Raw genomic sequence first — 26,207 nt, 5'->3', positions numbered from 1 at the left:
CTGTCAAAATGGTAGAAATAGAATACAAGGGTCTAAATCTAAATGGAAATTTTTATATTTTTATCACCACAACTGCCCACCCCCCACATCCCATCAAAGCTGACAAAACTGCAGCCTCACTTTGCAGGTCACAGGCCAATGATATAAATGTCAATTGCTGCCCTTTGTGAAGTGATGAACTACATCAAATGAATGGAACAGAAGTCAGACTCTTTAACATATTTGTATTAAATTGAAGAACCCACCTTGTCACCAGCTAGAACTTTAAACGAGGCCATGACCTGGTCAGCAGTGTCTGTGTCTGTGGTTTCCCGAGACATGAAGTCCAGGAAGGCCTGGAAGGTTACGACACCCATGTTGTTGGGGTCAACGATGTTCATGATGCGTCCAAACTCTGCTTCGCTCTGAAATCATCAACCACAGCAATTGTACCAATGCCTCGTCATGTACCAATGCCTCGTCAGAGTCAAAAACAGTGTGCACTTTCCCACATTACTGCCCATGTTCAGTCTGGTGAAGGGTAGTGTGTAAACTTATATCACTGCCATTTACAGCAGCGAAACTTAGTATTGTCAAGGTTATGCAAACCCAAATCAGAATTCTATGCACCAAATTTCTTGTGGAAGTATTGAGCACATAATCCAGGTTGACACTTTGGTGCAGAAATGAGGGAGTGCTGTATCCTCGCACACACCAACGTTTGCAGGAGATGTAAAACCAAAGACCCGTCTGGTGTGCAGACATACATTTAAGACTCAACAGCATTTATTTTCCCCTCCCAAAGTTGACCAGGGATTTTTCCTGGCTCTCTAGCCAATACTCATCCCTCAACTACACCACCAGAATAGATGAACTGGCCATTCATTACCACTGACTCCCACTTTTGCCTACACTTCAAAGGGAATTAGTTAGCTGTAATTTTTTGGGGGATGTGCTGAAAATGTGAAAAGGTACTAATGGAATTTCATACTCTATTCTTTCCTTTATATCCTATCATGCCATTATGCAGAACTCGACATCTAAGCAGACATAAATCCTTATTCGAACATAAAACATTCCCCAATTACTTGGCATTTGACATCCAGCAATTCAGGATTTTTAAGGGAATTCTTGTAAGAAAGAGAAGGAAGTGAAGAGGGGGAGGATTTCGGGAGAGAATTTCAGAGTATAGGGCTGAGGCAGCTAATAGCACAGTGGGAAAAGATCAGACAAGAGGCCAAAGTCAGAGGAATTAAGTATTTAGAGAGGAGCAGTTCCAGGGTTGGAAGTGGTTACATATAGGGAAGAGTCAGGCCATGGAGAGATTCAAACACCAGGATTGGAATTTTAAATTTGAGGTATCAGTTTACTAGGAATGAAAGTAAGTCAGCAAGGTGGATGGTAATGGGCGAGTGCAGGACAATATAGTGACCGCAGAATTCTGCGTGAACTTTAGTTTTTGTAAGGTGCAATTAGAAGCCAGCCAGGAGAGAAATGAAATAGCTGACTCTGGCAAGTATGACTTAGGGGCAGAGGTGGGCGATGGAGGAAGTAGGGAGTCTTCTGATGGGTAGAATATGGAACTGGAAGCTCCCGTCCAGGTCAAATAGGAAACTGAGGTTGCAAACTGTTTTGTTCAACCTGAGACAGAGCAGATAAAGGGATGGAGTCGGTGGTGTGGGCCCAGAGTTTGTAATGAGGGCCAAGGATAATCTTCCCAGTGTTGAATTGAAGGAAGTTACAGGTTATCGAAGACTGAATGTTGGACAAACCACCTGATTACAGAGACAGTGAGGGTTCGTGAAAAGTGATGAAGAGGTAAAGCTGCATGTCGTCATGTGGAAGCTGATTCACTATCTATGGAAGATGTCACCAAGAGGCAACATTTATGAGGAAGAGGAGGGGTTTTGGGGGAGGATGGTGTGGGGAACTGTGTTGATAGCTACTGACATACAGAATCTTATTTACAGAGCTACAGGACTCTTGTAGATATTGTTAAAATAAAGGTAAACTAAACATTACTGACCTCCCTATAGCAGTGTATATCTGACACTGGCAAGTCAGCAAAGTGTGAGTGGAGAAAATCAAACCTGCATCCCACCATTGAGGCAGGACAGGAACTGAGCCTGTTGGACGCAAAGTGCACAATGCTTCAGTTATGCCCCGAATTAAGGGGCAAATAGCACTAACTCCGTCTTCAACAAACGCATCTAAACTTCTCTATGTAGCCTTTGCATATTCAGGGTTTTACCTGAGGTTTCACCTTAACTGGCTAACTGATCAGTAGTATAAACAGTTTACAGAAATATCTCTCAGGCTGGAATTCCAGCAGTCTTTCCCCCAGTTTCTAACTCTTGGCCCAAAAGGTCATTTGGGTAAAGTTCCACAGTTGTTAGTCACCCTCTGGAACACTGGCAATTATTCCGATACATGCCACAGCACCAAGTGTCAGCAAGGTATTCCACCTCAGGGAGAGGGCAACTGTAGCCAAGTCTAAACCTGTGCTTACCTGGACTTCAAACAGTGATCAAGAGAGAAGCCTGAGCTAATTTCCACCTTCCTGACCCAGAGATACTGAAGTTGGGCGTAGCCCCCTATTGTCACCCCGGCTGAGATTAGCAGAGACTGGGGGATCAAAGCCCAGACTGTATAGATTAGCTGTGAATGGCCTCAACCTGCTGAGCCAAGGTAGCAGAATTTGATATCTGAGAACTGAGATGCTGGTCATATTTATAGGAGTTCAATTTGGGTATGGCTCGAGCAGAGAGCAGCGGGGCTCCAGAAAGTGGTTTGTCTTCATTACTGTTGTTCTCAGTTACTGTTACCCATTTGCTTCAACTTGGCTAGTTAACTCTCAGTATTGTATTAATTACACAGCAAAGGATTAACATTGCTTACCTGTCAGGTGAAAGTGCAGGATTAACAAATAAAAAGTCGCTAGGTGGTTACCTATAGTCTCCTGGCTTTATAGATTTGCTTTTTAACTACGTATGGGGAATGAAATACAGTCTCCAAAACAAGTGTGTGAAATAAAAGGGGAAAGAAAACATTGGTTGGGTATTATAAGAATTAAACAAAAAAAATTCCATCTGATTGGTTTCAGTTTGAATTGAACCCCAGGTCCCAGGGGTGAAAGGGCAGTTTGCCATCCAGCTCACCATACAGTTCCTCCTTGTGTATATTATTTTAACTATTAATTTACTAAATAAGCCCAAGTTTTATGCAGTCATGTATTCCCTCCAATTAATCTGTGCCCTGTAACAGAATGCTTTTGCAAATAATTGTTCAATACCATTCCCCCTCCCACCCCATCCCCCTCAACCTATGACACATCATCGTCCCTAGTACTGAGCTCTGGAAATTCTCTCTCTGTGCAAGCATTACACTCCTTCACCTATTAGTGGAGAATAAACTATACTGTAACAGGATATCATTCAGTCCAGTCTCTGAGTGTAAATATGATGATGCGCTATCCTGTCCCCATCCACAAACATCATCAGCTGCAATATTACAAGTAGGATCTTGCAACAACATGCAGTTCTGAAACATTAACTCTGTTTCTCTCTCCACAGATGCTGCCTGACCTGCTGAGTATTTCCAGGATTTTCTGTTTTTGTTCCAGTTCTAAGTGTTGGATGGGAGACTGGATTCAATAAGTAAACCATCAAACGTCCCCATCTTTTAAATAGCGTACCATTTCCTTCAACAGCTCATCACAATAAGCAATGTACTCGTTACTTGCAATTATAGGGTAAATTTTGCAAGACCTTTGAGAATATTAGGAGCACAACAAATCTGAAGAACAGGCCTCCACACCCATTTCGCCATTCTGCAATCTCGCGGAGCAAGAAACTGTGGCCGGAGCCTTCATTGCAAAATCACCCTTGAGTCCCAAAAATTGTTCTGAAATCATTCCATATGCAAGACACAGATCCATTACTGAGAATTCATGAATGTGGAGAGATCATTTAGTAAATTAACTGTTACTAAGGAAACACACAGAATGGGGGAATGGATGGCGCACTCAATTGGCACACTGTCCTTTCAACTCTAGAACCCAAATTTAAATCAAATCCAGATCCATAAGTCTAGAGTTAACAGAAAGGTGATAGTTTAATCACTCTTTGTTCCAATGCTACAGGCCCAACAAACATTATAGAATCATACAGCACAGTAGGAGGCCCTTCAGCCATTGTATCTGTACTGGCTCTTTGAAAGAGCTATCCAATTAGCCCCAACGTCCCTGCTCTTTCTCCATAGTCCTGCCATTTACTCCTTTTTAAGTGTTTATCTAATTCCCTTTTAAAAGTTACCATTAAATCTGCTTTCAGCACCCTTTCAGGCATTGTATTGCAGATCATAGCAACTCACTGCGTAAAAAAAAATCTAATTTCCTGCCAAATATCTTAACTTGTGGACGGCAACGAGGATATCACCTCATTAAAATTGAAAAGAAACTGCTTCAATATAACGTCTTTTTTTCCCGAGAATCTAATTGCCTTTTTATGGTGGTTACATTTATTCTATTTTACTTTTTCAATCTCCAGTTACTGAGGTCCTGAACATCATCTCAAAAGATTTAAAAAAATACACAAACAATATTGAACATTTAAACTTTACAGACGGTACAATTTTGTGCAGATTGCTTCATCCAAAAGCTGCAGTGCCCTGTAGTTGCCCCATGTGTACATAATAACACAAGAACAGTTAGAGGCCATTTAGTCCCTGAGGCCTGCTCCACCAATCAATTAGATCATGGTTGATTTCCACCTTAACTCTATTTTCCCACCTTTGGGCCTGATCACTTAATAGCCTTACACAACATAAATCTATCTCTTAGCCTTGAAAGCTTCGATTCTCTTAGAATCCATAGTCTTTTATTTATTTATTTATTTATTTAGAGATACAGCACTGAAACAGGCCCTTCGGCCCACCAAGTCTGTGCCAACCATCAACCACCCATTTATACTAATCCTCATCCCATATTCCTACCATATCCCCACCTGTCTCTATATTCCCCTACCACCTACTTATACTAGGGGCAATTTATGATGGCCAATTTACCTATCACCTGCAAGTCTTTGGTGGTGGGAGGAAACCGGAGAACCCGGCGAAAACCCACGCAGACACAGGGAGAACTTGCAAACTCCGCACAGGCAGTACCCAGAATTGAACCCGGGTCGCTGGAGCTGTGAGGCTGCAGTGCTAACCACTTTTGGGGGATGAGAATTCCAAATTTATACGACCCTTTATATTGTTGCAAGTTACATGACGCAAACTGAAGAAACAATTTATTAAAAAGTCTATCTTGCAGTTTTTGTTACAAAGTACTTGAGATTTTTGCAGTGGAGGAGTGTGTTTTTTCACGTCATAGACCTCCATTCTTCACTATGACTTCACAGTTTGTAGAAATTCACGGGTAACCCACAGAATTAGTGTGAGCACCTTAACCAGTCACTCTTTTAAAATGGAAAACATGAAGGTCTAGACAGATCACTTCACAATTTTTCAACAAAAGTACTGTGGGACACTTCAGTATCTGGATAAAGCAAATCACTAAACTGCACACATGTTGTTCTACAATGAACGCCAGTTAACATGGATCTCTTACGTTCATCACCCAGCTTCAGAACCAGACATTAATAAATTGAAAATAGAAGGAATGGGAAGTCACCATACCAGATTGTAACCCATGGAGATAAGGCAAGCTTTGAAATCATCACTGTCCATCATTCCAGTCCTCTTCTACAGAGAGAGGAGGAAGGAGACACCAACAGGACAAAAACAGGGTGAAAAGTAATCACGACAAAAAAGGAGAATGAGACAGCAAAGTGCAAGACCAGCCAAATGGAAAAATGTGTCAACAATGAAGCAAAGCAGAAAAATAAACACAAGAGAGATCAAAATAGACGAAAAGCAGATAGAATGGTTCAAAAGTCACAAGCAGGATTCATGGAGAAAATCATTAGTTGAATAGGAAGACAAATTACAAAAGAGAATCCATCACAAACAGAGACAATAGATCAAGACAGATAAAAAAAAGAGAAAAAAAAACACAAGTTTAGTTAATTCAATGTACCGGACTGGGCATATTTCACATCACATACTAGCTGTTAATACCTGTGCGTCATTTCCAATATCGTACCCCAAACTGATGAGGCAGGCTTTGAATTCCTCTGCTCCAAGGGTGCCAGAATGGTCCTGGGTTAGGCAATGCCACGTGGTACGCCATGCATGGTGACGGAGACAGCAAGTTGTTGGGTGAGGCAAGGATGGGGAAAGAGTGAATAGTTGGAAGGTGTACATGCAAAGGAAAAACGGGGGAAGGGAGGAGGTCATGCAAGTGGAAAGAGGAAAACAAAGTGCATAAAATTATAAATCACGACAGTTCAAACATCATGGTTCCAAATGATATAGCTTCATTTCCAGACAAGTAGAAAGCTGAATCCTTAACTAGCTTGTCTGACAGGGACTAAAACTAACAATTCATTCCCTCTTGATCATAAGAAGTCAACTGGTGAGTAACTTGCTGAGAGGTTAATGCTTTCAGTTAAGATTTAAAAAGGAACCAAGATATCCATAAGTAACACTTGAAATCCTGAGAAAATTGAAAGATTTTCACTGTATTATCTTCAGATAACTACTGATTTTGCCATCCTAGGTCCAATGTGGAAGGATCCGATGGTGATTCGGCAGAGTTGTGCTGTATTTTTGTTGTCAGCTTTGCTTCTTGAAACGATTGCGGTGCAAGCTGCTCATGCTGGCTGGTGGTAGGGCAGGGGGATGTGGGAATGGAGAAGATGACAAATGGAAGTAGCCCGATGCTCCTTTCCCTGCTCATTTACACTGTCCTGGCTAATTCACGGAGTGCTAAAGGTATAGTTAGGAGGTCCATGACCTCATTTACCTTTTGCAATATTGATACATGGGAAGGTTAAGGCTTTAAATAATTTTTTTTTTTTAAAAAGGCAAAAAGGGAGAAAATGGAAAATTAAAAAAACTGAAACCCCCACGCTATAGGACATCTCATTTTTGCAAGCCCACAACCTCAGATCGATTCAGAAAATCAGTCTTTTCAGGACACCAAATCAAAATTGTGAATTCAAAATTGTGGCTCAAGACTTGCTTCACCCCATATCCCTCTTCTAAATAACTGTTAATATTCATCCCTGTCAGTCTCCTGTCAAATCCATGACATTAGATAGAACAGCTTCTTTTAATATTCAGAAGTACTGTAAAACAAACAGGATATCAACACAATTTCACAATAGAATTCAACAAAGCTGTACATCCAAGAGCGGATGCATCCTTTAATGCAGTGACACAGTGCTCAGGGTAAGGATATGCAGTGACAGCAGTGCAGTGACAGAAAGGCGAGTGCAGTCAGAGTTCCAAAATAAAACATATTTAAAACTTCTCTAAAACCAAGTGTTCAATCAACATCAAAAATATATTCTTTTTTTTTATTTCTCAATGCGTCATTTTGCTTTTCCCAACTTGCAACATTTAAGCAGGCATTTTATTGGACACTATAACAATTGCACTATAATAAACAAGAAGAAATTAAGCACATCACATAGAAACTAAATCTTAACATTCTTGGTAATTTATGAAGCAAATATAATGGTTCTTAAAGGGTTAGCAGTAATAACAGAGTTGAATGCATATTTAAGAAATAATCTCGCAACAGAAATGCATTATCCAACTTCGACAAGGAGAAGAATTGCACAAACATTGCGGAATTGGTTTTATTTTTAAAAATGATACACATTCCTTTATTTTATCCTCAGGCCATGTAACACCTGCACACCTCTTTCCTGGTGTCTGCCAAAGCTGCTCCGACTCAGTTGCTAAGAACAAGAAGTGATGACTTTCCTTCTCTTCCAGTCTCTGAGTCCCAGAGATCAGCAATGCAATAACATTGGGAATCCTAACCTGCAGTTCCCCATTGATGCGTCTGCCCAACTCTCGAGACATTATACATCGACACTGCCAAACTGGAAGTTGTTCAAGCACAAATTGCTCCAAATCTCACATCAGATGAGTTGCTGATGAACTCCTTCCTCTGCAGCACTGCATCTCTGAGGAGATGGACACAGAGCATACAAGTGTGCTCGGTTGACATGAAAGAGCACTTGACCAGGCAGAATGAACAGCATTAACCTGAGATGACTCATATACCACATGAATGCATCAACAAAGTGTGGAATGGTAGGCTGAGAGTTTTGGTTTATGATCCATTACAAAGCAAGTTTCTAGATTTTGTAGGAGCACTGGAGAAGTTGAAAATTGAGAGAGAATTTAATACTGACTGCGCAGATGGTGTGTGAAGCTGAGGGACCAGCGGAGGGAAAGTAAAACAAAACAAAAACAAAAGATATTGAACTCCGCACAACTTTCCTTCTTAAACTAATTGGAAGCTGAATTCATTGTTTTTTTTTTTAAAGTGTCAAACTTTAGCTGCTGCTGGCTGTAAACGAACACCAATCAGGCTAATAATGTCTGAGGGAGCAGATCATGACTCCTATTCAGCATCCAGGCAGCAAACCGCACATGTGAAGGCCGACTGGTCATAAAGTACTACTACCTCTGTGGATCACTAGCCCATTTTCACTCACACGTGGGAGTTAAATGAACAAACACAATCTCTGTGCAATATCAAAGGTGATAATGCTGTGGGCAGAACAAGCTTGAGGGGCTGAAAGGCCTACTCCTGTCTCTAGGCTCCATTCATTTCCCCCTTCCCCTCCCTCCCCGAGGCAGGTTTCCTTTTCACAAAATACATACTTTGGGATTCATCAACTTCATGTTCACCCGATCTCATTCCAGGATGCAATCTTTCATTAATTATTTTTTAATGGATAATGGACGCCTGGCAGCAAATCAAGATCTGATAAAGTCCAACCATAAGAGTACAGTATGAATGTCAGCTAAACACTAAGCCTGAATTACCGTTTTCAATACTTTGACTGTTATGCTATTCTACACAGGATCAAGTCTAGTTTAAAAAGGTAATTCCCTCCCGCCACTTAGTTTTCTGGCCCCCTCTCCTTGATACCATGGATACTAACAGTCCCCTTGGCTGAATTTTCCTAGCCCTTTGGAAGTCAGCTGGGAGGCAGGAAGTCTGGTAAATTGGCGAGGAAGGCATTAGGAGGGGAACCTGACATCCTCCCTCTGCCATGAAATATTACGAGTGGTGGGAACCTCAGCGGTGCTGCTCCCCACTCGGTGGCCAATTGAGCCACCTAAGGGCCAAATTAAGGGCCACTATCCTGCCCCCATCGACATTTTGCCCATGTTGGGAGGGCCCGCTGCAACATGGGGCAATTGCCAGGTAAACTTTGGCGGTCTCCCAGTGGGTTCTTGGGTTGGGGGAGTGGGGCAGGGGGTGGTGCAAGGACAACACCCTCCTAAATGGCTGCTCCATGGCCAACGGAGGGGCCCTCAAGCAGCAACAGTAGCCCCTGCAGCTAAGGTGCTGCACTACAATAGCAGCACACCCCCACCCCTAACCAATCATTGGGGCCTCTGATTGGGCCGACAGCTCTGGGGGTGGCGGTGCGTTGGGAGCGGCAGGCTGCCATCCTCAATTGGACATCAGCTCTGGTGGTGGCCAGTTAATTAGCTGCTGCCGGCAAAATGAGGCCCCAGGGTCCCAAACACCTGCCGGAGTGGGGTCTGCTCCCGTTTTCGCTCCAGTGGCGGGACTTGATCCTCTCTGGAAAAATTCAGCCCTTTGTATCTCATCTTAATGGAGTTCTTTGTGTGTGATCTTGAACAGAGTGTTGTCAGCCAGTTCAACAGGGGGCAGGATGTGGGGAGTGCAGGAGAGGGGAGGAAAGCAGGAGTGTGGGTTAGAGAAGGATTCTGCAGCTGAATATGATCCTATCCTAATCAAAAGTCTACATCCAGCTACTCAATAATAATTAGAAGCCAGCTCTGGCAGATTTTTCCCCTCCCTGGCTCACAGATGCTGAAAATTACTCTGCTGTTGAAGTCAGTTAATTCCGTGAAGACCAGGGATCAAATCACATACCTTCCTGGTTTGTGTGGCTCAGGATCATTGCGCATTTACCCACTGAGCCAGCAGGGAGCACCAAGTAATTACTTAGAAATAACTGAAGTTTTGTGGGAAGGGACATTGCAAGAAACAAGACAATAGTATAGGACCTGAAGACGCATGGCACTAAAGGATGACATTTACCTACGGTTTCTATATCACAATGAGTTTTTAACATGCGCACCATAACTGAGAAATTACTAATGGCAATATTTTCAGGCATATGCTTACTGCATTTGTGTGCGAATCTGCGGAAATAGAGGGGATCCTACTGGAAGCCCGTGTGTGGTGAAGGTTTAGTCAATGTGACCCATCCCACAGTCAAGTAGGCTGTCAATGCTGCAGTCTAAACCCGCACATGGAGAATGGTCATTTGAGATGGAACAACTAATGTTCCTGGAAATGGCATGGTATTTATACCTCATGATAGAAGGGAGAAATTCAAGGCAGGGTACAGCATACTGAACAAGTATGCTTTAGTTTTAACCCTTTAACCCTACTTTATCTTGTAGCAAAACTGTTAATAGATCTTGAGCATTGCACAGTTTCATTTGCCTAATTAATTAGATCTCAAAGTTCAAGAGCAGCAATATCTCTAATTTGAATATAGTGTACTTACTGCGGCAAATTTTTTTAAACTTTTAAACATATGCCCTGCTTCTTGAAAGAAAATACTGTGGCCAACTACCCTTAGTCAAGAAAATTGCATAAATTTAATTGCTAAACACACATACATTGACAGAAAATTAAATCTGCCAGCTTACCCTGTCAAAGTGGTTAAAGGAGGCCCGGAACTCGTTCATCTGCTCCTGACTGATGCCCTTTGCATCTCTGGTCAGGACCTGGTTCTCAATTTCATTGATTGTCCTGGCAATGGTGGTGAGCAGCTGTTCCCAGCCCACCCGGATATGCTGAAACAAAGAGAAGGAAATCAATGCAATCAGAACACTTGCCTAATGTATTCTTCATAGCTTTTCCTCGCATGTCAATTTGCTGTGCTTTTTGAAGGCCATTCTCATTGCCTCCCGATCAGATCTGTAATTTCAAAACTGATTAAAAGCAAGCTTAAAAAAAGAACTGAAAACCATTTAAACTGGAACAGCTAGCATATCTTTTCTATCAGCAGCTTTCCCTGGTTGCTAACATGATGAGGGAGAGGGAGAGGGTGTAGCAGGAGTTTCCTCAGTAGCTGAGACTTCCTGAATGCTGAATCAATATTGCACCTTCACCAGTTCCAAGAACATCCTTCCTCGTTTTAAAACCAGCTAATGAAAGGCGATAGAAATAGATGCTCCATCAATGATCATTTTGACTTGCTTGTCATTTTCACTGGTTAATAACACTTAAAAAGGTGACATAACTTTAGATGGTCAGCAAGTTGAGGAAATTGGTGCTCTCCAATGGGATGGCCAACTTTTATATGCTATGCTTTCAACTTGTGCGCTGTGGCACTGAAGCAAACTAATATTGCTGTAATTAAGCCAATCAGATGGGAGGATGGTTATTGAATTATTAATCCTAAACCTACAAAAATGGTCAGTATTGGACCATGACTGTTATACAGAATGAGAGGCTTGGCAGGGTAAGAAACAACAGTGAGAAAATGACCATAACTTATCTTCCCCTCTCTCTACTGCTGATGAATTGAAAAATACATAACTGGCAAAAATATCACAGTAAATTATAAAGGAAAATACCTATCATGTAGGCTTTTTTTTTTAAGTAGAGAATTTAGCCTTGTTTTTTTTGAGGTTGGGTGGATTCCATGATCAATATCATAAGAACATAATATAAGAACTAGAAGCAGGAGTAGGCAATTCAGCCCCTCGAGCCTGCTCCACCATTCAATACGATCATGGCTGATCTCATCTCGGCCTCAACTCCACTTTTCTGCCCATTCTCCATAACCCTTCCAACCATTACTAATTAAAAATCTGTCTATCTCCTCCTTAAATTTACTCAATGTCCCTACAACCACCGCACTCTGGAGTAGTGAATTCCACAGACTCACGACCCTTTAAGAGAAGTAATTTCTCCTCATCTCTGTTTTAAATTTGCTACCCCTTATCCTAAAACTATGTCCTCTTGTTCTAGATTTCCCCAACAGAGGAAACATCCTCTCTATGTCTACTTCGTCAATTCCCTTAATCATCTTATATACCTCAATTAAATCTCCTCTCATTCTTCTAAACTCTAGAGAGTAAAGGCCTAAACTGCTCAATCTCTCTTCATAAGACAAACCCCTCATCTCTGGAATCAATCTAGTGAACCTCCTCTGAACTGCCTCCAATGCAACTACATCCCTCCTCATGTAACGGGACCAAAACTGTACGCAATACTCCAGGTGCTGTCTCACTAATGCCTTGTACAGTTGCAGCAACACGTCCCTACTTTTATACTCTATTCCTTTAGCAATAAATGCCAAAATTCCATTTGCCTTCCTTATTATGGGCGGCACAGTGGCGAGCACCACAGCCTCACAGCTCCAGGGACCCAGGTTCAATTCTGGGTACTGCCTGTGCGGAGTTTGCAAGTTCTCCCTGTGACCTCGTGGGTTTTCGCCGGGTGCTCCGGTTTCCTCCCACCGCCTAAGACTTGCAGGTGATAGGCAAATTGGCCATTGTAAATTGTCCCTTGTGTAGGTAGGTGGTAGGGAATATGTGTTTACTGTAGGGTTAGTATAAATGGGTGGTTCTTGGTTGGCACAGACTTGGTGGGCCGAAGGGCCTGTTTTAGTGCTGTATCTCTAAATAAATAAATTACCTGCTGAACCTGCATACTAGTTTTCAGCGAATCCTGCACGAGGACACCCAGATCCCTCTGCACCGAAGCACTCTGAAGTTTCTTTTCATTGAGATAATAATTTGCCTTTCTATTCTTCCGACCAAAATGGAGAACCTCACACTTATCCATGTTAAACTCCATCTGCCAAATTTTGGCCCATTCACCTAACCTATCCATATCCATTTGTAAATTTCTTATTTCTTTTTGCAACTTACTATCCCATCTATTTTAGTGTCATCTGTAAATTTGGCTATAGTGCCTTCTATCCCTGCATCCAAGTCATTAATATACATTTTAAATAGTTGGGGCCCGAGGACTGAACCCTGTGGCACCCCACTAGTTACATCTTGCCAGCCAGAAAAAGACCCATTTATCCCAACTCTCTGTTTTCTGCTGCTTATCTCAAAGAAACATTGATGAATCATTCTGCAACATGCTTTATATCTGATAATTTTACTGAAAAAAATCTGTGTTTTAAAGAAAAGGCAAAAATGACAGATCCATCAAAAAGGGTACAGGATATGTCTAGGTGGTGACTTACTAAAGTAAAAAATCAAGTACCATGTGATCAGATTAATCACAAGTGCCTGTGGTTATTAGTGGTTTCAGTTCCATAAACCCGACTGCTCTGATTGGCACTTTGCTGACAGCACACATGCTGGGCATCTTAGTTAAATGATCGTTGTTCCTTGAGTCTTGACATGTATGATGTTCTACATTGTGTGGATGAGGGATGGCTAACCAGTGAATTGGGTCTGTGCTCCAGTCTGGAGGTCATTCTCACTGGGAGGGTACAGGCTGTGATAGTAGGTCCCACCATTCATATCCGAGGAAAAGGTGCCAGGAACGACAAAGGGAGATATGAGAAAGAGAACAGGACTGAGGAGACGGCAGACCAGTTGACATGTTAAAAACGCTACCCAGCTTAAAACAAAGTTATCGTCAGCCAGTGGCAGGTGGTCAAAGCACCTGCAGCAACATCGTAGAATGACTTCAGCACCTGAGCTTTAAGTGTAAACTACAGATGTTAGCACTAAACAGGGTGCACAGACAAGTGGAAGCCATTGCAGCATTATGAGTATAGAAACTTCTCACCTCCATTGTGTAGTTGGTGTGCTTGTTGTCAAAGATCAGTGCCTCTTGAATGAGCTGATGGTCTCCTTCTAGCTGATCGATCTTTGGTTTGTAGTTGACAATGCTCTTCTCGTACTGTCGGAGGTGGTTCAGCTGATCCTCCAGTGTGCCGTGCATCTCAATGGAAATACGGCCAATCTCCTACAAAAGTTAACAGAAAGAAATGCCGATCAGGGCGATGTGGTGAATATCTCTGCTGCCACCTGTGCATGGTGGTTTTGGGACGGGGGGTGGGGTGCGGGAGAGGGGCTGAAGTGGGGTTGAATATCATGCACTAACTGTGACTTTAAATTTATACAACAGGCACAGCAACACGGAACATGAAAATGCTTAAAGAGTCAAAGTGCTACCCTTAATTGTACAATATTTTTGTTAAATGTGAAAGTAATTTCTTCAGAACCTAATTAAAAATTGTATAACTGCAAATAGACAGTTGGATGAGGATACTTCACAACAGAGGGGACCACATAGAGTTCTGAAGGAGTCGTAAAGCACAGCCATGGACTTTGGATACGTGAGTTAAAAACTGCACACTTTTAAAACTCTTCGTTATGGACCAAAAAAGATATAATCTGGTCTGACACTTGACTGCTGTATTGAGGGAGTGCTGCACTGTTGAAGGGGCCATCGTTTGGAAGAGAGGTTGATCTTCCCTCTCAGGTGGATGTAAAAGATCCATGGCACTATTCGAAGAAGAACAGGGCAGTTATCCACAATATCCTGGCCAATGCTTTTCTCAAACAACATGACTAAAATAGATTATTTAATAATTAACTCACTGCTGTTTGTGGGACCTTGCAGTGTGCACATCGGCTGCCACTTTTCCTATAACGGCAACTCTACTTGACAGTCACCATCAACACAGCTATCACGGTGGCTGCAATCGCACTGTCACCAACACGGCTTTCATGATGGCTGTAATCGCACTGTCACCAACACAGCTATCACGGTGGCTGTAATCGCACTGTCACCATCAACACAACTATCACAGTGGTTGTAATCGCACTGTCACCATTAACACAGCTATCACGGTGGCTGTAATCGCACTGCCAACACAGCTATCACGATGGCTGTAATCGCACTGCCACCAACACAGCTATCACGGTGGCTGCAATCGCACTGCCACCAACACAGCTATCACGGTGGCTGCAATCGCACTGTCACCAACACAGCTTTCACGATGGCTGTAATCGCGCCATCAACACAGCTACCACGGTGGCTGTAATCGCACTGTCACCATCAACACAGCTATCACGGTGGCTGTAATCGCACTGTCACCATCAACACAACTATCACGGTGGTTGTAATCGCACTGCCAACACAGCTATCACAATGGCTGTAATCGCACTGTCACCAACACAGCTATCACGGTGGCTGTAATCGCACTGCCACCAACACAGCTATCACGGTGGCTGCAATCGCACTGCCACCAACACAGCTATCACGGTGGCTGCAATCGCACTGCCACCAACACAGCTATCACGGTGGCTGCAATCGCACTGTCACCAACACAGCTATCACGGTGGCTGTAATCGCACTGCCACCAACACAGCTATCACGGTGGCTGTAATCGCACTGCCACCAACACAGCTATCACGGTGGCTGCAATCGCACTGTCACCAACACAGCTTTCACGATGGCTGTAATCGCGCCATCAACACAGCTACCACGGTGGCTGTAATCGCACTGTCACCATCAACACAGCTATCACGATGGCTGTAATCGCACTGTCACCAACACAGCTATCACGATGGCTGTAATTGCACTGTCACCATCAACACAGCTATCACGATGGCTGTAACCGCACTGTCACCATCAACACAGCTATCACGATGGCTGTAATCGCACTGTCACCATCAACACAGCTATCACGATGGCTGTAATCGCACTGTCACCAACACAGCTATCACGGTGGCTGTAATCGCACTGTCACCAACACAGCTATCACGGTGGCTGTAATCGCACTGTCACCAACACAGCTATCACGGTGGCTGTAATCACACTGCCACCAACATAGCAATCACGGTGGCTGTAATCGCACTGCCATCAACACAGCTATCACGGTGGCTGTAATTGCACTGTCACCACCAACACAGCTATCACGGTGGTTGTAATTGCACTGTCACCACCAACACAGCTATCACGGTGGTTGTAATTGCACTGTCACCAACACAGCTATCACGATGGCTGTAATCGCACTGCCACTAACACAGCTATCACGGTGGCTGTAATCGCACTGTCACCAACACAGCTATCACGGTGGCTGTAATCGCACTGTCACCAACACAGCTATCACGGTGGCTGTAATCGCACTGTCACCAACACAGCTATCACGGTGGCTGTAATCGCACTGTCACCAACACAGCTATCACGGTGGCTGTAATCGCACTGTCACCAACACAGCTATCACAGTGGCTGTAATCGCACTGCCACCAACACAGCTATCACGGTGGCTGTAATCGCACTGCCACCAACACAGCTATCACGGTGGCTGTAATCGCACTGTCACCAACACAGCTATCACAGTGGCTGTAATCGCACTGCCACCAACACAGCTATCACGGTGGCTGTAATCGCACTGCCACCAACACAGCTATCACGGTGGCTGTAATCGCACTGTCACCAACACAGCTATCACGATGGCTGTAATCGCACTGCCACTAACACAGCTATCACGGTGGCTGTAATCGCACTGTCACCAACACAGCTATCACGGTGGCTGTAATCGCACTGTCACCAACACAGCTATCACGGTGGCTGTAATCGCACTGTCACCAGTAATATACTGTCACCAATAATGCAGTCCTGCAATCAGCTCTGCAGTGTTTTTGAAATATTACCTCCATCTTCGTCTGAATCCAAGGACCAATGACATTGGCTTGTGTTGCAAACTGTTTTCGCAGCTTCTCATTGGACTGCTGGCGAGCATTCTCCTCCATCAGTGCATGATCCCTCTGTGGCACCAAGTGTCGAACCTGACAGCAAAATACAATCAATCGAGTCACTGAACATCATTTCCATTCCTTTAAAAGCCCTTAGCGATAAAGAAGAAAATAGGAGTATGAGTCTTTAGATTTTAAATTTCTCCCTTTACATCTGGAGGTATTTTGCACTGGTTGCGGTACTGGGTAGTGGAACACTGCTCCTTTACCTTGAATCAAGCCCAGAGTACTTGAATGATAGTTACCTCACTCTTGGTTTATCAAATTCCTCTGGTTTTATCCCTGGTCTGCATCAAATTAGCCACTCTTGACCATAGCAGAGTAGGGATGCTATAATTGGCTGCAACATCCGTGGGGCGAGGGAAGAAAGCGAACAGCTCCAGGACATGCAATCCTGATTGCTTTCCCATACCTCTGTTGGAGGTGCATGTGTGTGGACCCCAGGTACAGACAGCATCAGTCTCACCTGCGATGTTGTTCACAGTAGAACAGCCAGGTAGCATTCACTGTCAACACCCACACTTGAATAATGGCCACTTAGTAAGGTACTGTAAGTAAACAGGTTGCTGGGGAACTGTATCCTTGCAAGGAGCCGAAGGGGAGGAAGGGAGAAAGTGGGAGAAAGTGCATGCCGGGAGGGAAGGGAATGTTTCGTCATGATGCTCCAGTCATCATGAGCGTGAGGCAAGCTTGATGGACCAGCCGGCCTTTTACTACCTGTCAATTTTGTAATAAACATGCGCACTCTCAGGCAGTAAGAACTAGGTTGTGTTCCCACTGCACAAAACTATCCATAATTCAGCAGTAATAGTAAATGAACTGGCTATTTCAGCTGTTGAAGCGATAAGGATGGCTGGTGTGGAAATTGGAAATGTCATTAGTGCAGTAGGAAGTACAATACAGAAGGTATGTTATTGGTGCAGTGCAGAGGGACCTTTGTCTTGCGTGTATCCTTACCACCTTCAAGAAGAGTTAATGTGGAGCAATAAAATCCTTACAATGTAATTCAAACCTCAGTCAAATAAATTGTGACAAGTTAATCTGAGGTAGAATACTGATTAGAAAATTTTAGTACACTGCGTTAAGGAGTTGGCTACTGGCTCTTTCTTTTGAAGACTTGCAACGCAACAAGCAATTCCCTTCAGTAGATTAAATAAGAAGGAAAGAATGCACACTCAGCTGGAAACAATCTCCAACATTTTGTTTCCTCAGAGATTAAGTTCCAAAGTTTTCAAAAGAAAAGTTTGACACAGAGCCAAAATCCAAATAAAAGCTACAAACAAGATACACGCAGTGTCTTTCATTCTGTACACGATGTATTATAGTGATATTTTTCACTCTCAAGTAAGGTGGATAGGCAGCCAACACATCTTGTATGACTGTGTTGGGTTTGTATCAAAACATAATTTTGGAACAAGACTTGGTACATTGGAACAAAACAAGTTATGCAAGAGGATCAATAGTTAAGGCCATCAAAAGTAGTTCCAGTCTATGTGAACAATCTCCAATTAGGTTAAGACACTCGACCCTAATACACTCAAACATGGTTGCAATCACAAGTTAGGTATTAGTGCAAAATGTACCTAGATGGTTAATGACACCTTGTTGCAGTATTTTTTGAATGTAGCTGTCCTTGCCTTCAACAGTACAATTGATAAATTTAGGAACTGTTCTCACCTTTTCCCACTTGCTGTTAATATCCTGTGGGGCAATAGTTGTGTAAGGGTTGGTACCAGCCATGTTGACATGGTAGGTTTGGACAATCTTCGACACCTCATTGTGAATGCCCAGGATAGCCTGGCGTTCCCGGTCTGCCTCAGGTAGAGTGGCTTTAAATTGCTCGTGAGCAGTGATCAATCCCTATAGGGCCAGGAAAGAGGCATTTAACAAAATGTTAGTCACACCGAGTGCATAGATTCATTGGACATCAAATTACTTCAGGCACAGAATCATTTGTTTTCCCTGGAACTTAATTGGAACAGGAATTAATAGAAATGCGTCACTTTGCCACCTCTAAAATTTCCCCAGAAATTTTCTGGCTTCCATATTTTAACTATCCACTCCTGAAATATGCCGACCCATCCTGAAATATGGCTCCATGGGGACTGACAGCTACCAAGTATCATCGCCAAATGGCCATTCAATAAAAACGAGTCTGGAGAGCGAGGCAATGGGGGATCCTGATTCAGTTCTTACTCAATACCTATATGTACGCACTTCCAGCAGAGGTCACTGAATGTGATTCAGAACAGAAGACCTGGCTTATACTCTCTCTCCCCACCTCTGCGCCCCCCCGTCCCTCCCCCCCGCACCCCCACCAACCCCCTCAGGTCCAGTGCCTTCACAACCACCCTGGCTGTCTGTGATCAGCTAGCTTAGTGCAGACCAGGAATTGAACCTGGGGATTTCTGGATCTCTATGGCCCTGTTCCACAGTGAACAATATCATTAACCAGCTTTGAATTTGTGGGAGTCTGCCAATTATAAAATCTGTAACGAGGCTAATGGAACTAAGTAACATATAAGCAAAATGAGAAACTCATCTATCACGAGCTATTATTGCGAAATAAATATGCACTACAGTCGTCTGCCACATTTTTCCCCCAGACTTGGCATGTTAAAATCATTGGAGGTTACTAATTGTAGAGAACAACTTTGCAGACTTTTCCTAATATAGTAATATATTTTACCAACTCTGTTATCGTTCTTATTGCTTTCCTTGAGAAATACTTAATATAGGGTATCACAGCAATTGGAGATTTAAATAACTTGCATTTCTCTTATTTAATATTGAAAGTCTGATGTATGCCTCATGAGGTGCAGCAGTGTACTGGCTATGTCACTGGACTAGCAATCCAGAGGTTTGGTCTAACTATCCTGAGCAGGTGTTCAATTCCCACACTTGCAGTTTACAAATTTGAAATCAATTTTTTAAAAAAATCTGGAAATAAAATCAATTAAAAACAAAATCAGTAAAAGTGACCATTGTCAGATTGTTGCTAAAAACCCAACTGGTTGGAGGGAAGGAAACCAGCCGTCCTTACCTAGTCTGGTCTATCTGTGACTCCAGTCCAACACCAACTCTTAACTAGCTTAGTTAACTAAGTTAATTGGCCTAGCCCTTCACACAGGGAAACGAGAGATGGGCAACAACCACATCCTGTGAATGAATTTTACATGGAAATCCAACATTACACATGCTTTTTAAAAATTTCACTCTTGGGACATGGCCATTGCTGGCTAGGCCAGCATTTATTACCCACCCCTTGTTGCCCTTGAGAAGGTGGTGGTGAGCCACCTTCTTGAACTGCTGCAATCGCCTGGTAAAGGTATTCCCGCAGTGCTGTTGGGGAGGGAGTTACAAGATTTTGATCCAGTGACAATGAAGGAACTACGAAGTGTGTCCAACTCGGGGCGGTGTGGAACTTGGAGGCAGTGACATTCTCTTCCGCCTGCTGCCCTTGTCCTCCTTGGTGATAGAGGTCACAGGTTTGGGAGGTGCTGCCAAAGAAACACTGCCTACAATATTTACAATACCGAGAACAGATGGATGGCTGAGACTTTCAAAATCATTTTACAAAATTATGGATGATGAATGTAAAGATGAAGGTAAAAACATACACGGGAACAGGTGTATTAACTGTACACATTGTCATTGTATGTATGTAGTCAGTCTGTTGCCACAGCATTCAATGAAATGGTACTGACACCAAAAGCAAATGTGATAAACTGGGGGCACTCATATGAAACTCTATTTCACAAGGGAATTAAATAAATTTATTTTAAATAGTTAATGTCTTTTTTGAGAAGCTTAAAATAAACTGTCATTTAGCCCAGTTGGTCAAATTCTTGTCCCGGAGCAAATAATCTCAACTCATAATTCAGGAATTCTGTATAGTGGAAGATTCCATCTTTTGGATTGGAAAGTAAACCCAGGCTCACCTGTCTATTCAGATGGACATAGAAGACCCCGTGGCACTATTTGAAGAAAAGGCATTGTCCAAGTGTCCTGGACAACATTCCTCCCTCAAGCAACACCAGCAAAACAGATTAAATGGTTATTTATCTAATTCACCTTTTGTGGAATCTTGCTATGCACAAATTGGTGAGAACACTTAAAAAAAACAGGTTTGGCTGTGGGACACGCTGAAGATCTAAAGGTACTGTATAATCCCAAGTTATTTGTGTGATTTCTTATTAAGATAGTGGAGAGAGGAATTTCATGCAAACACATATACACAACAAAATTTCACCCTTGTGCATGTTCTTCACATACTTTGTATGCTGCATGGACCACAACACCGATACTTCTGTATTTAGTGACAGTGTATCTCTCACAGAATGCAGTTGCAGAAGTCGACAAAAAGTACCAGATGCAGTAGAAATGAGAGAGACTGACAAGCTAGAAATGAAGTTAAATTATTTTGTAGATTTGTCTAGAAGTTTTGCAACTGAAATTTTAAGCTACTCTCCAGGACATACCTCATTCTCCATCAAAGAGCTAAGCAGCCTCCAACAATACTGTTTCAGCCATACGAACATATGAATTAGGAGCAGGAGTAGGCCACTTGGGCCCCTCGAGCCTGCTCCACCACTCACTCAATCAGACCATGGCTGATCTGACTGTAACCTCAACACCACATTCTTGCCTACCCCTGATAATTTTCCACCCCCTTGCTAATCAAGAATCTATCTACCCTGGCCTTAAAAATATTCAAAGAGTCTGCTTCCACCGCCTTTTGAGGAAGGGAATTCCAAAAATGCACGACCCTCAGAAAAACATTTCTCCTCATCTCTTATTTTTAAACAGTGACTTCTAGTTCTAGATTCTCCCACAAGGGGAAACATCCTTTCCACATCCACCCTGGTGAGACCCCTCAGGATCTTATAGGTTTCAATCAAGTTGCCTCTTACTCTTCTAAACTCCAACGGATACAAGCCTAGCCTGTCCAATCTTTCCTCGTAAGACAACCTGCCCATTCCAGGTATTAATCTAGTAAAGCTTCTCTGAACTGCTTCCAATGCATTTACATCCGTCCGTAAATAAGTAGACCAATACTTTACACAATACTCCAGATGTGGTCTCACCAATGCCCTGTATAATTGAAGCAAGACCTTCCTACTTTTGTATTCAATTCCCCTCTGCATCTCAGAGCTCTGCAATCTCTCACCATTTAGATAATATGCTTCTTTTTTACTCTTCCTGCTAAAATAGACAATTTCACATTTTCCCACACAATACTCCATTTGCCAGATCTTTGCCCACTCACTTAACCTATCTATATCCCTTTGTAGCCTCCTTATGTCCTCTTCATAACTTACTTTTCTACTTATCTTTGTGTCATCAGCAAATATAGCAACCATACCATACCATAACCAATGTTACCCCCTACACGTGAGCTTTTATTTTCTGCAATAACCTTTGACGTGGCACCTTATCAAATGCTTTCTGGAAAATAATTTGCTGAAACATGATTTCCCTTTCACAAATCTGTGTTGACTCTGCCTGATTAGCTTGAATTTTTCAAAGTGCCCTGCTATAATATCTTTAATAATATCTTCTAACATTTTCTCTATGACAGATGTTAAGCTAACTGGCCTATAGTTTCTTGCTTTCTGTCTCCCTTTTTGAATAAAGGAGTTACATTAGCTATTTTCCAATCTAATGGAACCTACCCCGAATTTAGAGAATTTTGGAAAATTAAAACCAACACATCAACTATCTCACTAGCCACTTCTTTTAGGACCCTAGGATGAAGTCCATCAGGATCCGGGGACTTGTCAGCTCACAGCTCCAACAATTTGCTCAGTACCACTTCCTTGGAGATTGGCATTTATAGAGCTCAAGAAAACTACAAATAAGGGGAAGTGATGGAGAGTTACCACTTTCCCACATCTCCAATGCAAATATAAGGGGGAACATGGCAATGCATTCCGAAACTGCCTTTCACATGTCCAGGATGACTCAGGGGGGAAGCAACATTTAAACCTCACATCCACGATTTTGGACCTTAAACTCAGAGTCATGGAGGAAATTCAAATCAGGTTTGGATGTGAAATTCAAATCATATGACAATTAAGTTAAACTACTAACATCTTCAAAACATGGCCATCTATTCCAATGTGCCTCTAAAAAGAGTAACTCTCATGAATTTGGACGATGATTTGACGGAATTACATTCCACTTAGGAGAGAATTTGGTTTGCCTGTCTGCCATCCCCATCTTCCAAAAAAGTATCTATCATTTAATCTTTCAAAACTAACTGTGAAAATGCAAAGGCTAGATGGTACGTAGCTGACAGATGTTAAGAACAATCAGTAGGTGATGAAAAGGTTTGACTGGTGTCATCACAGACTGCTGGAGAGTGCAGTGCTGAAAATTGTTTCTTGTGCAGTACGGTATTACTCCTGATTGCTCAGAAGTAATGGAGCTAAAGTCAGCATGGAGATAAGTGGCTAAAGAGAATATATAACAGGGTTGGTTCGATTTTTTTTCCATAACAACCAGATTCAGCCAAATAATAAAAGAAAAATGAGCTGTCATTAGGAGTTCAGATTCGTGCATTGGATACACATCCTACCCAAAAAGATTGCAACAAATTGTCTAGCAGGTTTAATTTTTGTTTTAGTTTATAATATGCTCATTTTAAAAAATAAATTGAAGGGGGTGGTAGCAAACAAAGCTCTTTAATGTTTAAGTGACGCAGCTTCCCATTGTTCTGTGCATGTGGGAGAGCCCTTTATCATGGCTCTGTTTGACGCACTATGTCAGAATGACTCACAGATAGCAGTTTGCAAGTCTGTTTTAATTAGTCTTGCATCTGTATGGCCAGATACAAACTTAATACATCACAGCAGATGGTGTCTTTTGTCAGACTCCCTGGCACGCAACTTTTAGTTTGTTCCTCAGAGCTGGTCACTGCTGATTTTGGAAAAACAAAAAAAATGTGAAGCAAAATAAAAATGGACGGTGTCCGAAATTGACAGATATTGCACTGATCAATACGCACCTGGATTTCTTCAATAGTGTGAACAATAAATGTGTCCTGCAGATCCTCCATGGCACCCTCCATCCAGTTGTTAAAGGGAGCAGCCCTCTTTGCATATTCTAGATACAACTGGTCAATGGTCTCCAGGAGCTTCTCTGTCCTCTGAAAAAGAATGCAAAATACTTTCAATAAATTGGAGGGGGGTGGGTTGCTGGATTATTTAAAACAGCTCACTAATGTTAAAAAGGAAGCTTGTTTGGTGATTTACCCCCAGGGCTCTTAATGCAGACATTCTGGTTTTAGTACTCTATTTGTTAACTCTCAAGATTACCCATCACGCAAAGTTCTGGCCTAATACATCACCTTCAGTATGGTTTTCAGCATGGCCTTGTTGCCAACATTACATACGCTGGAAGACTTTGTTGATTAACTAATCTTGGACATGTCCAAAGCCTTTGACAAGATCCGGTACTGTTAATTTCTAAACAACTTTCTAAACTCTCCCCAAATTTCTGTTCATGAGTATCCAATTCCACGCCCCCCCCACCAACCAAAATCACTAGTAGTTAACATCCTCCGACTCATTTTTAATTCACTCAGGATTCCCCAGTATGTTTTCTCTCTCTTCTTTATTAACATCTTTTTCACTTATTATCCAGCCAATCAATTCCTTGTGGTGATTTCACTTTGCATTTATCTAGTTCCTTCAGAGTACATCACCTCAGTACTCATAACCACTGATATTTTTAGGGCAGAGGTAGACAGATTCTTGACAAACAAGGGAGTCAGAGGGTATCGGGTGTAGGCAGGAAAGTGGATTTGTTTCCACAAACAGATCAGCCATGATCTTATAGAATGGCGGGGCAGGCCCGAGGGGTCAAATAGCCCATTCTTGCTCCTAATTAGCATGTACGTATGGGCGTATGCAATTTGCTTACAGTACAATGGCTGGATTGCAATATCTTGGTCTCTACTTATGGGGCAATGAAAATCTGGTTCTTTCCCTTCTTCAAAAACACACTTTCTTCTTGTCTCTCTCTCTGTAATCAACCTTCAGTGGGTGCACTCTTATTCCTTTTTTATTTATTGACATTCTTGGTCTCAGTGATTCCTTAGAACTGAAAGGAAACTTGCACATCCCTTTTGCAGCTAAAACTGTTCCCCCAAATAGCTTGGTTCTCTTTTTTTACCCAAAAAACTTTGTTTCCACTGAAACAGTTTTAACATTATATACAGCTCAAGTCTATCCCAAGCTACAAATATGGTTTCTCTATCTGGGGAGGTTCTTCTGACATTTTCTTGAAAGAGTGCAAAAACAAAGTATGCCCATTTTGTGATCTTCCTCCAGCCCATCTCTTTTGTAACCCTTCCTTATCTCTCCTTATTTTAACAAATGTTATTACAGTCATTCATTGGCAGATCTTGTCTTTCTTGCTCTTTCTAATCTGCAAATACTACATCCTACGTACTATTCACCCCGAATGGCCTTACAGTTTCCACAAACGAATTCCCATTATGAGTACAAATGTGTAGACACTTTCACAGTCCATAACTACTGGACGGTCAGTTTGCAGGTTTGAAGATGTGATGGCCCATGGACTTCCCTTCAGTTTTCCCAGGACAAAAAGTAACTAGTTAAAAAAATGCGTACATCTGTATCAATGTTACCAAAACAGCAGGAGTGTAAAAAGTCACTTGTGTTACGACCTCAGTGTGACACGGGGCTGAATTATATTGGCCCCTTGATGCCGCGGGTCACGGGTAAAATTCTGTGGCGAGAGATCCGCCTTGAGCCCTGATGACAAGATGGGCCCGCCGCATATTAATGGCAGCAGGGGGAACCTCGGTGCGGCCCCCCCCCCACCACCGCTCGGCAGCTGCACCCCAATTACCATATTCAAAACAGTACTTAGACAGAGGCGCAAGGGGAGAGCCAACTGTGCAACAGCCCCGACAAACAAATTTCTCTGCAGCACCTGTGGAAGAGCCTGTCACTCCAGAATTGGCCTTTATAGCCACTCCAGGCGCTGCTTCACAAACCACTGACCACCTCCAGGCGCGTATCCATTGTCTCTCGAGATAAGGAGGCCCAAAAGAAAAAAAAAAGAATAAAACTTACCTCTGCAGATAATGCAGCATGCCACCTCTCCATGCACACTTCCGAATTTTAGGCCATCACGTGCTGTCCTGTTCATGATCAGAAAAGCCGGTGGGTCATCAGAGGCAGAAGTTTTCAGTACCGACGGCATGTTTCATTTTCAGGGGTCTCACTCTGCGTACTGGAAGGGAGTGGAGGGTGGATATTGAGGGATCTCGC

At 42.6% G+C, this 26,207-nt stretch overlaps 2 protein-coding genes across 10 annotated transcripts in view; both read right to left on the bottom strand.

The window, feature by feature from the left end:
• Window positions 1–26,207, bottom strand: part of LOC137373916 (serine/arginine-rich splicing factor 5-like) — a 394,211-nt gene that overhangs the window by 126,692 nt on the left and 241,312 nt on the right. The window lies entirely within an intron of this gene.
• The window catches only part of actn1 (actinin, alpha 1), a 185,772-nt gene that overhangs the window by 1,034 nt on the left and 158,531 nt on the right, over window positions 1–26,207 (bottom strand). For 4 of the 9 annotated variants that reach the window (XM_068039497.1, XM_068039498.1, XM_068039502.1 and 1 more), the window contains exons 14-20: window positions 23,912–24,052; window positions 18,580–18,762; window positions 16,801–16,935; window positions 13,922–14,101; window positions 10,807–10,953; window positions 5,659–5,724; window positions 246–404 (exon numbers count right to left, since the gene is read on the bottom strand). In XM_068039497.1, coding sequence (XP_067895598.1) covers window positions 246–404; window positions 5,659–5,724; window positions 10,807–10,953; window positions 13,922–14,101; window positions 16,801–16,935; window positions 18,580–18,762; window positions 23,912–24,052 — 1,011 coding nt within the window. Of the gene's footprint in view, window positions 1–245; window positions 405–5,658; window positions 5,725–6,099; window positions 6,181–10,806; window positions 10,954–13,921; window positions 14,102–16,800; window positions 16,936–18,579; window positions 18,763–23,911; window positions 24,053–26,207 lie in introns of all 9 variants that reach the window. The other 5 variants (XM_068039495.1, XM_068039494.1, XM_068039499.1 and 2 more) reach the window with 2 other exon arrangements.

This window comes from Heterodontus francisci, chromosome 9, assembly GCF_036365525.1.
Source record: "Heterodontus francisci isolate sHetFra1 chromosome 9, sHetFra1.hap1, whole genome shotgun sequence".
Lineage (NCBI taxonomy): Eukaryota > Metazoa > Chordata > Chondrichthyes > Heterodontiformes > Heterodontidae > Heterodontus > Heterodontus francisci.
Note: the sequence above shows the minus strand (reverse complement) of the source record. Positions and strands in the feature narration are given on the sequence as shown.